This window comes from Dryobates pubescens, chromosome 22 (genome assembly GCF_014839835.1).
Source record: "Dryobates pubescens isolate bDryPub1 chromosome 22, bDryPub1.pri, whole genome shotgun sequence".
Lineage (NCBI taxonomy): Eukaryota > Metazoa > Chordata > Aves > Piciformes > Picidae > Dryobates > Dryobates pubescens.
In genome coordinates this window covers 9,250,794-9,266,085 of record NC_071633.1, presented here as the reverse complement: position 1 = coordinate 9,266,085, position 15,292 = coordinate 9,250,794, and the positions used below count along the sequence as shown (strand labels likewise).

The 15,292-nt window shown below is 42.1% G+C and overlaps 1 protein-coding gene across 4 annotated transcripts in view; it reads left to right on the top strand.

Moving 5' to 3' along the window:
• Positions 1 to 15,292, top strand: part of TEAD1 (TEA domain transcription factor 1) — a 147,589-nt gene that overhangs the window by 117,233 nt on the left and 15,064 nt on the right. For all 4 annotated transcript variants that reach the window (XM_054171815.1, XM_054171813.1, XM_054171814.1 and 1 more), the window contains 4 exons: positions 1,148 to 1,282; positions 1,473 to 1,519; positions 2,422 to 2,483; positions 4,377 to 4,501. In XM_054171815.1, coding sequence (XP_054027790.1) covers positions 1,148 to 1,282; positions 1,473 to 1,519; positions 2,422 to 2,483; positions 4,377 to 4,501 — 369 coding nt within the window. The remainder of the gene's footprint in view (positions 1 to 1,147; positions 1,283 to 1,472; positions 1,520 to 2,421; positions 2,484 to 4,376; positions 4,502 to 15,292) is intronic.

Below are 15,292 nucleotides of genomic sequence, written 5' to 3'. Positions count from 1 at the left end.
GAATTTTTGGCTAGCTTTTCCTGTACTCTCAGCCTGTGCTGTTTCTAAAGGAGCTATTCAAAGGAAGAAACTGCTCACCTATAGTACTACTACATAGAAGCTTTTAAGGGGGAGCATATGTGCAGTTATATATCATATATAAGAGCATGCATCCCTTGCCAGCATGCTTGCTACTTTGCTTGTAAAATAAAACCAGAAAAAAACCCCAAAATATCCTTGCCTAATACTGCTTGTGTTCCTTCATTCTAAGCCACATACCTAAATACTAGCACTTATTAATACAGTACTTCTGGATGAAGAACCTCATTTTACCAGAAAGTAACGATCTCTACTTATTTTACCTGATGTAAGGTATCCACTTAGTTAATTCTGTTGCCTTAAGAGACTTTGTTTTTCTAGTCTGTGCTCATATGTGATGGGCAGTGACAAGGACTCCCAAGTGCTGCTCTAATAGATGTAATCAATAACTCATCTTTTCCTAAACTTGTTCCTATATGCTTGAAAACAGCAAAAAAACCCAAACAACTACGGCTTCTTGTTTTCTTTGGGAACACTGTAAATCAGCAAAATAACACAATTGGAAGTTTAGACCGTTATGCATGGTATTGTGAACTAACTTTTATCAAACTTGTCGTAAAACAGAATCCAAAACGTTTCTAAATCTGTAAGCATGAAGAAAAAAAATCTGTCATTGTTTATGAGTCAGTCGCAGTCCTGTGTTCTTGTTTTACAGTGTAACATGGAAGGCAAACTTCTCTTAGATCTAAATGATAGAGCTCAAATCTCAGTGTTTCCTATCCTGCAGGCAGAGCCTTAGCAGCAGTTCTCATTTAGTCCAGCCTGATTTAAAATCAGCAGAATTTGCCCAGATAAACAAGTGGGCAGTAGTTTGCTCTCCCTAAGCTTCCTGCATTTTGGCAGAGCAGACTGAGAATTTAGGTCTACCATGCATGTCTGAGAGGAGGTTTTGCCTTGAGGTAGTTTGAGTGTTAGCCTCGGTGCTGTATTTTTTTTCCTGCATGGTTTGCTATTTTTGCATTATCTGTGTGGCTTTAAAAGTTTTTAGTTATGTGCTTGTAGCTGCAGTTATTTAACATCATTTGTTATGCCAAATGTTTTAAGACTCCATGTAATTGTCATGTTAAAGGATCAGACAGCAAAGGACAAAGCACTCCAGCACATGGCAGCAATGTCATCAGCTCAGATAGTCTCAGCTACTGCTATTCACAACAAACTGGGCCTGCCAGGAATTCCCCGTCCTACATTTCCTGGGGCACCTGGGGTAAGTTGTTAGCCAAGTCCCCCAAAAATCCCTGTGTTTTCTAACTATGTTCAGTGGAAAACTAAGGCTGAATGAACAGATTAATGCTTTTACTTGTGTTTGTAAAAGGAATCATGCTTGTTCAGAAATCCAAAAGTCTTTCAACGGAGAAAACAATTGTGGGCCTGTTTGTTTGTTTTTCCTCTTTCAGTTTTGGCCGGGCATGATTCAAACGGGGCAGCCTGGATCCTCACAAGAGTAAGTCTGAAAATTAATACATGCTTCTGTATGCAGTGTGGGGCTGGCTTTTGCAGTTTGCTGCCAGAAGGTACCGATGAGGCAAGAACTTGCAAGTTTTTCTGAAAAGGAGGAAAAGGTAGTTGCGTGGAAAGGAAGAGCCTTTACAGTGATGCGAACTCACATTCAAAAAGCTGTAAGGGATCCCAGACCCGAAAGCCAAGCCTGAATATCTAATGGGCACGCTCCTTTTTTTCCATTTGCATAGTGAGATGCTATAATAATGCCAAAGAAGCAGCTGGTAAGGTTTTGCCTGTGAATAAATTTCCAACACAAATACTTCCATCCTCTTTTAAATTACATGAGTAATACTGGTGGCAAGTGGGACGTATTTTTCTACAGGCCAGGAGATGACTACATGAAGCCCATTAGTGGGGTTAATGCCCTTCAGCACCATGGCACCATATGGGGAAGGAAGCCTTTGCCCACTGTCAGGTGTTACATTTCAGCCCTGTAGTGGTCTCTGGAGCCATGTTTCCCAGACTTATTTTTCAGTTCCTCCTCACCTTATTCTTTTGAGGTCCGTAAGAGTCTTTGTGCCCCTCTAGTTCAGTGTCCTCTGGATTTATTAGGAAGCAAAGCAATCACCATCCATGTCTGCAGCGACACTTGCTACAGGCAGGTCAGGCTTCCTGTTGTGTCACTGAGCACAGATAAACTCTTTCCTTTAAGGTGCTGCGTGTAATTCTCATCCCTCTCTTTCTTTCTATTACCTCTTTATTGTCTGCCTGTTACTATGCTAAGGAAGAGAGATATTTGTGGGTAAAGGTCGTTAATCATGTATTTTCTTATACTGTGTGACTCTTAATGGGATTTACTGTGGATGGCATGGTGTATGATCTGTGTGTAACTCTTTATTGCAGTGTAAAGCCATTTGTTCAGCAGGCCTATCCTATACAGCCATCAGTCACAGCTCCCATTTCAGGTAATTCTTCTATTTTTGCTCTTCTTTTAAAAAGACTTGAATTGTGTACTGAATGTGATGTGTTAATTTCTGAGGACAGAGCCACTAGTCCATATCTAACAATCCCCATAGCCAAACCAAACACCAATCTCAATGTCCTATTATCTGATTATATCTGAGGGGAAATCTTTGGGGTTTTTTGTTTGTTTCTTGGGCTAGATTTTTTTTCACATTTTAAGGTAGAGAGCACTAATACATACTCAAGGAGTTGTGATATGTGATCTCCAGTCAGCATTCCATGTTGTAGGAAAATACTTAGTAAAAAATGAGTAATGCATGCTTCTTTTTTAGTAGCTTAAATCTTGTTCCCATCTGTTACAAGAATAAGTTTTAATTTATTTTAAACTGAGGCTAAAACCTCTCAGAAAACCATTTTTGTTTAGCCTTAAGTATAAAATGTGAGGGTATGTCTATACATCTGGTTGTTGGCAACTCTTGCTGTGCCTGAAGGTCCTGCTCTGCCTGGTACCACTTTGATAAGTACTTAGAGTTTATTCTGACTTCCATTGCTCAAGCACTTCCCATGGCTATTTTTCTCCTCCTTTTCCCAGGCTGGTTTCATGGTAATTTCAGGAAAGGTCATTATTTCTTTGCAGATGATAGCTAATTTTAGATTTCCCTTTCCAAATGACAACATGCTCCTGACTCTGTTTGAGCAGTAGTTTTCTGACTCTCATCCATTTTTTATGATTTTCCAACTTGCTGCTATTTAATGCTTGAAACTTAAGGCTATCTTTCTGCATACCTGATTGTTTCCTTTTTCTGGAAACATTTGAAACACTGTTTTCTAAAGAGGTGTTGAAGAAACATGTGGATATGGCACTTCAGGACATGGTTCAATGGCCATGTTGGTCTTAGGTTGATGGTTGGACTCAATGATCTTAGAGGTATTTTCCAACTGAAACAATTCTGTGATTCTATGATAGAGTTGGACACACACTACCTGTGACTTCTCACTGGTTATCAACCTAGTTCAGGGTTATCTTTGTTTTCTAACCTTTGGTGCCTCTCCTCTGCCTTCCTTGTGACTGTCTCTCCCAGGATTAGTTTTGCCTTTGAGCTGCCGCCTTTCCCCTTTTCTTTTACTGTTTTGTTTCCTTATCTAATTTTCCATGATGAGGAGCAAGAGATAGCATTTATTCTTTCTCTTGAAGTGAATTAGACATGGTGGTTAACATCTCTGTCTAGATCATGTCATTCCCTCTTTATTATTGATTTAAAACCTTCTTTTTCTTTTTAAGGTATGATTCAGCTCTCTACAGCAATTATTTATTATTATCTGTAACATAATGCTGCCTAAAAGCTCCAAAAGAAGTCAAAGACACAATGTGCAAATACGTAGTAAAAGAGACAGTCCCTGCTTTGTAAACCTTACACTCTAAACAGGAGAAGGGAATTGAAAGTGGCAGAAGAAGCAGACAAAAAGAGAAGTGATTTAGTTGTAACATGTGGCACACTAGGAGCCAGAAATTAAGGCCAGTTCTCTTGACTCCCAAGACTGTAGTATCTTCTGTGAGTCTTGCTGCCCGTTTCCAAGGAAGGGTCATCTGTAAATCTATGTGAGCTCTCGATAATTTAGTGTATAATATAAACAAAAAATCTACAGTGAGTTATGGCTCCAAGAAAAGAAAGAAGCAGATCTTTTATTTGCACTCTTTTAGCTTGCTGGATGGGGACCTCTTTTTCTGCATATTGTTCTTTGTTTTCCCAATTTTAACTCATTCTGAATTCATTATTTGCTAAAATTAATATAAACATCCAAGGGCTACATGCATAATTCCCAATTATATTTAATTCAGAAAATACAAACTGAGGAACTGTCAACATCTTCATGGAAATGTCTCCTTTGTTTAGGATTTGAGCCTACGTCAGCTCCAGCTCCATCAGTCCCTGCGTGGCAGGGCCGATCGATTGGTACGACCAAGCTCAGGCTGGTAGAGTTTTCAGCTTTCCTTGAACAGCAGAGGGATCCTGAATCAGTAAGTGTTGCCCTCACACCTGCTAATCTGCATATTATCTTCATTGATCCCCACCTTCTGAGGATGTTTTCCAGGGTTAAGCATGATGGAATACACCCAAGAGTTTGCATTCACTACTGCTGAGTATAATACTCTTTTCACAGTAGCACTGTGTTCTTTCACTTTCTTGCCCACTTTTACCCCATTTGCAGAAGTGGGAGCCCCCTTTGAAAGCAGGCATGCTTCTCTGTGGTGCCTGTCTCATTGTTAACCTAATTCAGCAGTTGTACCGAATTGCATTGTGGTTTTGGCAACCTTTCAGTTCTTTAAGTTGAAGCCTAAACAGAAACAAAAATAAGGACTTGCATAGAACCTATGCATGCAATTTTCAGTATCTGACATGTGGGATAGCCTCCAAGTATGGGGAATGTTCCTTTTGCTTCCCAAGTATGTTTAACTGGATCACATTTGGCGGGGGGGTGTTTGTTTGTTTGGGGGTTATGGTGTTTGTTTTGCTGTTTGGTTTTTGGGGTTTTTTTTGGTGGTGATGGTGATGTTGGGGTTTTGTTGTTGTTTTCTTGGTTGGTTTTGGTTTTTTTCTGGTTGAGATTACCTATCCAAACATCCAATCATTCAGTTTTCCTTGTTCTTTAGTTGTGTTGTGAAGTCTAATCCAAGGTTTGGAAAAAAGTTTTTTGGTACTTTTTAAGGAACTTTTTTGTCTTGTTTTGATATTTAGTCTGTATACTGTACTTGCAAGGGTCGTTTATGATGTTGGTTGTGATGTTTCAGTTACTCCAGTAAGTCTTGAATCTTGATATTAATAATCATGTGTTTGCCAAGAACATTTGTTGGTAGCCTAGCACTGTTTCTAGGCTAATAAAAAGGGCTTTTTTCAGCTCAAACCTGAGAATTTTTACTGAGATAATTTTTGAAAAGCAAATGTTATGATGAATGGATGATATAGATGGGCCAGTCTTACTCAGATTCTTGGTAAAATACAGCAGCTTGGAGCAGAGAGAAGCTGTCACTTGCTCTTTATAATTCAGCACTGGAAACCATAGCATTTATGGGCTCTGGCCAGGGATGTTATCCAGGGAGTGTTTACCCTGCATAATGGAGATTGGAAACATAGCCCAGAAACCTTACAACAGAGGAATGCTCCTGGCAGAGAAACATCCCAATGAAAATATACCATATCTCAGCTATTCATATACTAAATATGTGGCAGTGTCTTGGTTTGCTAAATGTCATGTTTTGCCAGGTTGAATTAGCTGTGAGGGTGGAGATGTTTGGCAGCAGGTACAACTATCTCAGTGCTTACCTGACTGCTAGGTATTGCATGGTTTCCCTGGAATCCCTCTAATTCCCATGGCCCTGATTCCTGGCAATCCTGGCTCTGGAGGGCTAAAGCTTTATCTTAGTGTTCTCCAGACTAATCCATAGCTGGAACACCTTCTCCTTCCCCAGCCCTGAGTTCATCCAGAGAGCAGTGAGTATTTCTCATGTAGAAACACAACCTCCGGGTTTTCTCATCAGACAGCCTTATCGATGTGCACCATTTGGAGTCCTTGGCTCACTGACCCCATGTAATATGTCCTGCAGATTTATGGGGTCTGCCATATCCAGAGTGCTGCACACCAGGATGTTGCATGTGTGCCTTAAGGTTATTGGGAAAACAGGATGTGACCATGTAATGCTCAGCGCTGCTGTGCTGCGTGTGGATGAAATGGCATTTCAGTCTATACTGATTTATTATTTTGCTAGTATACCACCTACTTGACCTTTTTCCATGGGTTTTTATATTGCAAAACTACTTGCAGGATGAATATGGTGTAGAGTATCTTGTGGCTTTGTGAAGAAGAGAGTGAACGAGAGTTCAGCAAACTAAGTATGCTCTAAACAGCTCACGTCCGGTTGGCCATCAGACAACTGGTATCTGCAACATGAAACTAGTTGAGTGACATGAATATGTTTGCAACATTGCTGACAGACTGAAAACAAGAAGGTGATGCTTTGGCAGGGGAAGGAGCCATGGGCTCCACTCTGCCACAATGGCACAACTTGGAGCTGGTCATGCCCACACATAGTGTTTGGGCCAGTGGCTTGGGAATGTGTTTGGCCTCTCATTTTTCAGGCAGGTTTGGGCTCAGGGCACCACATCCCCTTGCATTGCATAGGAAGAGTGGAGGCCTAAATAGGAACACAACTACCCAGGACAGTCCTGTAGACTGTAAAGCCTTTTTTGGAGTAAACTAATATTATTTGGAATTCCTGAGGGTGCAGCAAGGCCCATCAGAGCTTGTCCCAGCCTGAGAGCATACTGCTAAGAAACTGCACTTTGTAAATGCAAAGCCTTTATGCAGGAATTTACCAGAAAAGCAAGAGCATCAAACTACCCAGACTTGTTTTAAAAAAAACAGTTACTTGTGTGCTGTAACACTGCACAAACAAGACACAAAGAACAGTCAATTCCCAGTCATGCATTGTTCCCAGTGTAGACTTTTCTTTACATCCATGCTTCAAGTGAAGGGGGGCAGCTTCATCCAGCCGGGCAGGCACCATGGGGAGCCAAGGAATGAACCCCCATGGGCAGTGTGCCACCACCACTGCTGGGAAAGGAGAGTCAGGAGAAGGGGAAGCATTGTTTAGATAAAATTTGATTATTTGGATCTTAAACAGGGGCATAGGAAAAAAAACCAAGGCAAACACAGAAGGACATTTGCTGAAGAGGCACTGGGCAGAGGCACTGGTGCATGCCTCTCCACAGGGACAGCCCAGAGGCAGCCTGCCTCCTTCCAGCTTTCCCCATCTCTAGTGCACAGATGTTTTTTTCCAGCAAGCACCAAAAGTGCTCCTTGGCGGTGGGAGCCACCCCCTAGGCTCATTTAGTGTTGCTGGGTAAAATGTGAATTCTGCCTGTGTTTTTTACATCTTTCTTTGTGTTGGTGTGACATTTTATTGCAGATGTGATTTGCTCAGCATAGAAACAAGGAGGGGTTATTACTTTTTAAATAACAAAACCAGTGAGCCAGGCAAGATGTGTGCTTCGCACAATGTGTATGTGAAGTCGCGTGGGCATGTGCTGTGGTTGCAGCATGTCCTGTGTATGCCTTTGCTGACCCACACACACACTGCTAGGTGAAAGTTCTAGAAGAGTTCTCATGCATCTTCTGAAAAAAGGTAGTCATATGTTCATTACACTGCTTTTTACCAAAAATTACATCAGATAATATATTAATCAAGTGTATTTCCAGTGTTTTATTAAAAAAGGTATTATCCTTCCTCCCTCTGTCCTCCAACACAAAAGCCAAGCCAGAAAGCCTCATAGTAACAGAGGCAACTTGACCAATTCCCCCTCAAAATGTAACCTGGAAGTTCATTGAAAAATGCTGATTTGAATGGCACCTGGGGCCAGGATTCAATGATCCTGGGGAGGTCCCTTGCTCTCTATATTCCTGTATAGCAATTCGAAATTTAGGTCAGTCTGCCCGTGGTGGCTCCTGGCAATTTCAGTGGAGCTGTGCACGGGCACAAAGATCCCCCCACAGGGAATTCATTGTGGGAGTTGGGCCTTAAACACTTCTGGGGTTCTTCCAGTCACAATTGGTGTTTAAAAGTACAAAAGCCCCTCAATGTCCAGCAGTTATGTTAATTTAGAGTGGGCATTCTGGTGGGTCGGAAATGTGCTCCACAGAATTCTGTCGGTTGTGGAGGGCTGTTGACTTTTTTCCTTTGCCTAACCTAAAACTGTTCCATTTACAAAAGAAAAGAGTATCAAGGAGACAGTAAGCAGCTCTTGCTGTAGCTCTGCATGGCAGAAGTTAGTATGGGAGATGAAAGATGGCAGAGTTGCAAAATCAGGGAATACTGACTCTGCAGTTAAAGATGGGAAAAGTTACTCCTGTTTTTACATGAAAATCAATTCAGTTTACGAATATAAACTGTACTTCCCTTCTGTGGCATTTCATGCTCAAGTACAATTCCCAAATGTTGCATGGAAGCTGCCCTTGTCAATTCAAGCATTAGCAATTTAGTTACCTTTAATTGTTGCCTACCCTATAAATTCTCAACAAATTAACAATTAATGCACCCACCTCTTGCTTTCAAGACATCTTTTCCTTAGTAGGGCTTTCCATTTTTACTGTAACCATTCTGTGAAAGTTCAGGGCAAATGCTTAAACCAAGTAATCCCATGTTCCATAACATATATAAACTGAGTACACAAGCAGATTAAAAGGTATATAAAGTCCTGACTGTTAAACAAGTAACTATAAAATTCAAAGACTATAACACTGGAATTACAGTAATTCAAATCATTTTATTTTATGTATTTTGATGGAGAGATACACAGAGAAATAGATAGGATTCAGGCATGCTTTCCAAAGAGGGAAAAGACTCTGCCATCACCCAATTTTTAAAGAAGCTTTCTTATCTTAGGTTCCTTACTCTTGCCACCACATTCATTTTGGCTGTGAGCATTTCAGACAGCTTTCCATCTAAAAATATATGCATATATATATATATATATATAGGGCTATAAAGAGCATGGCTGATGGGCATTTTTCAGTATTAATCTACCTGTCCAAACTGTCAGATTGTGTTAGATCTAAGTTTCCCAATGTATTTTTAAAAGTGGTGGAGAAATAAAATATTCGTTATGTTTTAATTCGGTTTTTATTGTTGTTGTAAAAGGGCTTTGTGAGCCCAGGGAGAATTGTGCCCGAGAACCAGAAAGTGAAAGCAATTGCTCAAGGGCCTTAAAACCAGCCTGCTATCATTAGCCAAATGCAGTAAAATTCAACAAAGTTAATCAAACCACCTAAGTGATGAAAAATAAATGAGATCTTTTCAAAAGAAGCCCTCCATCTTTGAACAATATCCATTGTTACAAGCATTGTTTATCTTTTCCTATTCCCTGGAAACAGTATGAAAAGCAGTTCAGCATTTCAGCTGTAAGGAGGTCCTTGGTTTAGTGTCTTTGTGAAATGACAAGCAAACCCACATTAGAATGAATGTCTTAGAGTGGCTGTCTAAGGATTCGAAGTAATTTTAATCTGAAATCAAAGTTTAACTGAATGCAAGGGTCATTTATTTGGTGGTGATGGGGAGCTATGTGTTGGCCTTGAGAAATGAATGTTATACTTTGTAAAATGTTCATATTCAGATGTCCTTAGTTGGAAGTGCCAAGAAACGACCTTAACAGGGCCCTGTATTGACACAGGCCCCACTCCTGAAACTATGGCTTTGCAGCAACCTCTTGCTGGTGCTGTTCCTAGGGGACCTCATGGAGAGGTGCAGGAGCCTGGGCCAGTTTCCCCAACCTAGCTGTAGGGTCAAGACATGGGCTCTTCAAAGGAGGGTCCTGGGGTGAAAATGCAGTGGAGTGCTCAAAAGACTGAGCACAGTTTACTCCTTGAAGCTGGCCCATGTTAAGCCTTGAGGATGTGTAAAGGCTGTGCTCTCACAGCTGCTTTCACACATGCTCTTTCCCTCTTCTCTAACCTCACCACTGCTGCTGGAAATCCCCAGGAAAATTTTCAGTGATGCTTTTGCGTGTCTGAAGAGGAGTGGCAATGGCAGCTTCCCTCTGCCTGTGTCCCAACCTGCATTCATCCAAATCTTGGGAGCTGGAAATAGCCACAGTAGAGGTAGTTGTCCAGTGTTACACAGGGCCCTGGCCCAGGACACATGGAATCAGGGAGTGAGAGAGTGAGGTTGTGGGGCAGCTGGAGCAGAGCCTGGGCACACAGCCCTTGTGGTGAGCCCAGGAGAGCTGTAGAATCAGGGGAGTCATCTCAGTGGGGAGCCTCACACAGTACTGTGTTGATTCTGGGGCAAGAGGAGAAGGCCAGCATGTGGGCTGGGCTGGCATTGGCAGTGTGGTGGGCTGCAGCTGTGCATCTCCCCACAGCTGCCTCTGCTAACTCCAAACATCTACCCATCTACCCAAGGGGCTTTGCACCTGGCTGTGCCTCAGCCCCACATCTTCCCATCTCCGTTCCACTGCAGCTTCCCCTATCCATACACCCACCCCAAAATGATGTAGCTAGGCTGTAAAGTCAAGCTCTCAGAAGTTGGGAAATGTCCTCATGCATCTGTTCTACAATGCAGCAGTTAATTACATGCTCACATGTTTATTTGTTCCTGCTTCATTCAGTGTAAATGGCCCTTCTTTGATAAGCAACTATTCAGTAGTTTGTTTTCTTCTGTTGAAATGCGTGGCCCGGTGCCCTTTTCCCTGTGCTCTGTCTAACCTCTCCTCCAAACAGAATTAATAAATGCCCCATTTGCATTTCACAGATGTATTAGCAGTCATTTTTTTAGATGAAGGAGCATTATTACTCACATTTGACAAACCAAGAAGTTCAGGTGCAAAAGAATGAATGGACCACTGATTTTGAGGGTCCCCTTTGATTTGTCATAAGCCTGATTTTGCAGAATACTTAGCATTATTGAGAGCTTCCTATATTCAGACATAATTTCCCCATCTGAGCACTCAGCACTTGTGGAATTGGGACTGCAGTGTCTCAAATCAGCCAGGCCAGAACTGAAGGATGCATCTTCACTGTTGCAGGAAAGCTGATGAAAACATTGTGTGAGCACTTTGCCTAACCAGCAAATCCCAGTTTCATACTGGGAGTGCTGTGGCAGTAGCTGGGAAGTGCTGGGCAACATGAATTTCTCAGGGTTGAGAATTACTTTTGTGCACCACCTTTGTCCTTATTTCTGCTGTCCTGATTAAGTCTCTGGGCAGATCTAGATGTAAGTCTGAATGGGGGTCCTTGAAAGGCTGGGATGACCAGGCAGATTTATCATAGCATACAAGCACAGAAATTTCTGTTAACTATAGGAGTTGGTGCAGACCCCATTTATAGCATTAAAATGTTCTATATCCCAGTCTGCATCAGTATGGAGAGCAGCAACAGGAATGAAATATTCGGTTACTAATGTTTTGGTAGGAACAAGAAAAATTGTTGGCAGACCAAGCAATTTCCTTACATCAGTAGGAAATTAAAGAGTGTCAGATTTACAACATACAGCGAGGCAGCAGAGCTGTGGCTGGGTAGGGTTCAGGTTAGAGCCACATACAGACCTTCTGATACACTAGTGATTGGTTTTCAATCAGTCTACCTCACCTGCCTCCTTTTTTCTCCAAAAGCACAGTGACTGCACAGGCAGCAGTACATTTTAGAAGATGGATTGGACTGGTCTGTGGAGGTACAGAGGGAATCACTGCATGATGCCAGGCACTTGAGCAGTGCTGTTTTCTCTCCTTTCAGTGAAAGCTCAGACTGTCTCACCTGCCTTGCACGCACCTGTCCCTTTGAGCTGCAACAGTTGTCCATCTGAGATAAGAGGCTGTCCCTGTGTCTGGGAAAGAGAAGATCTGCAGCAGAGCCTTTTAAATATGTACTTCTCCTGTGGATGGTGGAGTTTCTTTGGGCACACAAATCTTTTCAAGTGGCCAGCCTCTCCCCTTGGTACTTTTTCACAGGGATTTGTTGCTGCAAGTAATGATATAGATGGCATCACTCTTGTGGTGGTTGTACTTGACATTTCAGGAGCCTACAGATCTCATGAAGCAGCCCAGCTAGCAAGGCATTGGTATTACACCATGCAGGGCAGACAAAGCAGCAGGGTGCTGCCTACCTCCTTGTCCTTCTCAGCTGTCCCATGGGTGTGCAAGGTCCAGCTAACAACCAGCTTGCTGCCCTGCTCCAGGCCCAGAAGTGTTTTCAGAGGAGCTTATACCACCTGTATTGGTGTAGGGATGACTCCCAGGCATATGAGTGTGATTCAGGGGGATTAAATCACAGCTGTGCCCCTGGGAGCAGCAGGAGGACACATTACAGTGCCCTTGCAGTCCGAGTGCTATGCCCATGAGCAAGGTCACCCCTGCAGAAGCAGCTGCCGAGGGCCCTCTCAGGCCATCTGCCTTTCCTCTTTCTCTGCATCCATGTCACCCAGCCTCAGCAGGCCCACGTCTGCCTTGTGTGCTGCTCAATACAGTAATGTAGGGCCTCACAGCCCTGAATGACAGGAGCAGTGCCAGAGAGGGTAGCCCAGTAGCTTGGCATACCCAGCTTGCCTGCACCAGGAATGCAAGAGGCTTGGCATTACTGCCATCCACATCTTGGCCATCATTGTTTAGTGAAAGACTTGGTCCAATACAGGCTTGCCAAGGCTTGGTATTAGCTCCACAGGTGTGAGGAGGCACAGGGATGTGTCAGGTAGAGATGCAGCAATTTACAAATCTGTATTTTATGGACTGGAGAGGTGTTTGCCTTAGAATGCAAGTGCAGAATTGGTAAGGAGCTGTTATATGTGCTGGCTGATAAACCAAATGTAGGTGGTTTGTCTTTGTTCTGCACCAGCTTAAATGCTTGCATCCCCTGCCACTGGCAATTTGTCTTGGTTCTTTTAAATTCCTAAGTGGATTATAATTTTTCTCGTGGTATTATTTGACAACAGTCATATTTCATGGCTTTACTGCATTCTTTGGATAGTTAGAATGTTTTTAAGGAAAGGAGCTCAGGAAGAGATGGCCATCTCCAGGGCATGTCGTGTAATGCAGACGCTGAAGACGCAGCTGAAAACATTCTTTGTATTTTTATAGAGTTTTTACTCTCAGAAAATGCAGGATTTTACTTACAATGTTTACATCATCTAAAGCATGTTACTGCCCTAATGCCAGATGCAAATACTTTAAATGCTGTAGTAAATTCCTCAGCACCTAATATACTTCAGTGACTCTAGAATACTCAAGCTACAATAATAGTGAATTTTTAATATAATGAGGATGTTTTTAAGCTTTTCAGACACTAATGGGCTCAGCATAAAACTTGGCTTTTTTGCTTTTATCTATGCATAAATTTCTGTCATGCAGTATGTTTGTACAAAAGATAGGGATCATTTCAGTGTCTGTTTACTCTGCTTTGAATGTTATATTATCATTTGTTGGTTTGCAGAAATATGCCATATCTAATTAGGTCAGTAATGATTGTACTTAGCATAGGAATTGCAGCAACATAAGGAGAAAATAATCACACATTGCAATATCAAAATAAACATTTCTGTCCTAAGAATGTTGTCAGGTGATGTCATACCATCTGTCCTACTGTACCCACTTGGAAATTTTGCTGCAGCAGCATCTGGTACTTTGGCGAGCTCAACAGACAACTGTGGTAGCTTTACAGCTGCCTTTAACTTCACTTTTATATTTGAACAGTATTAAGACTTCATGCTCCATGTTCCTGTAAATGTGTCTGCTTTTACTGAAGTTTGGATACAGAGCAATTAGTATATTTTCCTGGTTTGCAGAATAAGTACAGTGTGTGAATCATCGTGGGAATTTGCAGCTGCCAAGCTGTAAAATACAGGTCTCCATTCCCCCTTCACTCCGCAGCCACTTCTGGGCCTCAGAGAGTGTCTTTTGGGGAGGACACGTTCCTGGATGTAGGAGAACTGAGCTCTCAGTTCTGTCCCTATAAAAATCTGGTTATTTGCACAACCTGGAACAACTCCAGCAGAGAAGACCGAGAGGGAACAAGCTCAAAATAAATAAGGGAAATGGTTTTTCAAGCCCTTACTCTGAACGAGGGATAATTCATAATTCCGCTTGAAAAATGGAGAGGTTTGCCTGATCTCAGGCTTTGACAGCCATGTTCAATGACCCAGCCCATGCCTCATCCTGCACTTCATCCCTGGTACCTTAGGAGCACAACAAGAGCAGGTTTCTGGACTCCCTTTCTTGCATTCCTGGCAGTTCCCAGGTGTATTGGTCACTGATACATTTTCACTAGGCATCAAGCTACATAAAAAATGTGTTCAGCGTGACTTTTAGTTATTTCCTTACAGTACTGCAAACTGAACAGGTGGCAACTATCAAAAACCAACACAAAACAAAAGCACCAGTGCTGGAGTCATTGTGCTTTTTCTTGTTACTTTTTTCTTTCTTTTGTCATGTTAAAATGTCTGCTTTGTCCACTTTTGCTACTACTGGTTAAAGTAATGTGCAAAATCTGCCCTCAGACACTGTTACAGTAGGCACAGTGATTTCCCTTATTGTGTGTGAGTGATCATTGTGCAAGCTAGTGCTGAGTGAGGGCTAGCTGGCACACATTCACAGGCACCCTCACTGCTGCACACAAGCATTCTGCTCCCCACCACCTGTTTATGGCTCTGTCACAACCATTGGGTCACTTCTGGCCCTTTTGGGTTCCACATGTGCTAACTAAAAGCTGGGCAAGTTTTCCACTTGTACACAGATAAAGCTGGGATGCCATTATTTTGAAAGAGGATTGCAAGGAAAACCTGTGGAACTGGTGCTCTCAGATTTGGGCTTGCTTGTGCAAACAGTAAAGGTCTCACTTTCCTTTGTCCTTCCACAATACTCAAAAAGAAATGCAACCCTGTGAAAAGCACGGACCATATCTGATTTTTGGCCCCATACAGAAATGAGTGTTCTCTGATTGTAAATTCAAATTTTGTTGTGCTAGATGACTTTTAAATAGATTTCAATTTAATTTCCTAAGTGCAGAAATCTAGCCAGTCCTTTTCCCCAGAGTTTTGGACATCTGCTAGGGAAGACTCTGCTTACACTGAAGGAAAGCTCTGAGTGGATGTCCAATTAATTTAGATTTGTCATTTCAATTTGTTCATTCAGTAGGTATATTGTAAACAAAATAGCTTAAATGAGGTCTGCTTTGGGGTTTTAAATATTTTATTTGTGATTAGCTTTTGGGAATTGCCCCTTATACACAGCATCTGTTCAATAAGGCAGCATTTTCTAGTGCTCACTGACTGCAT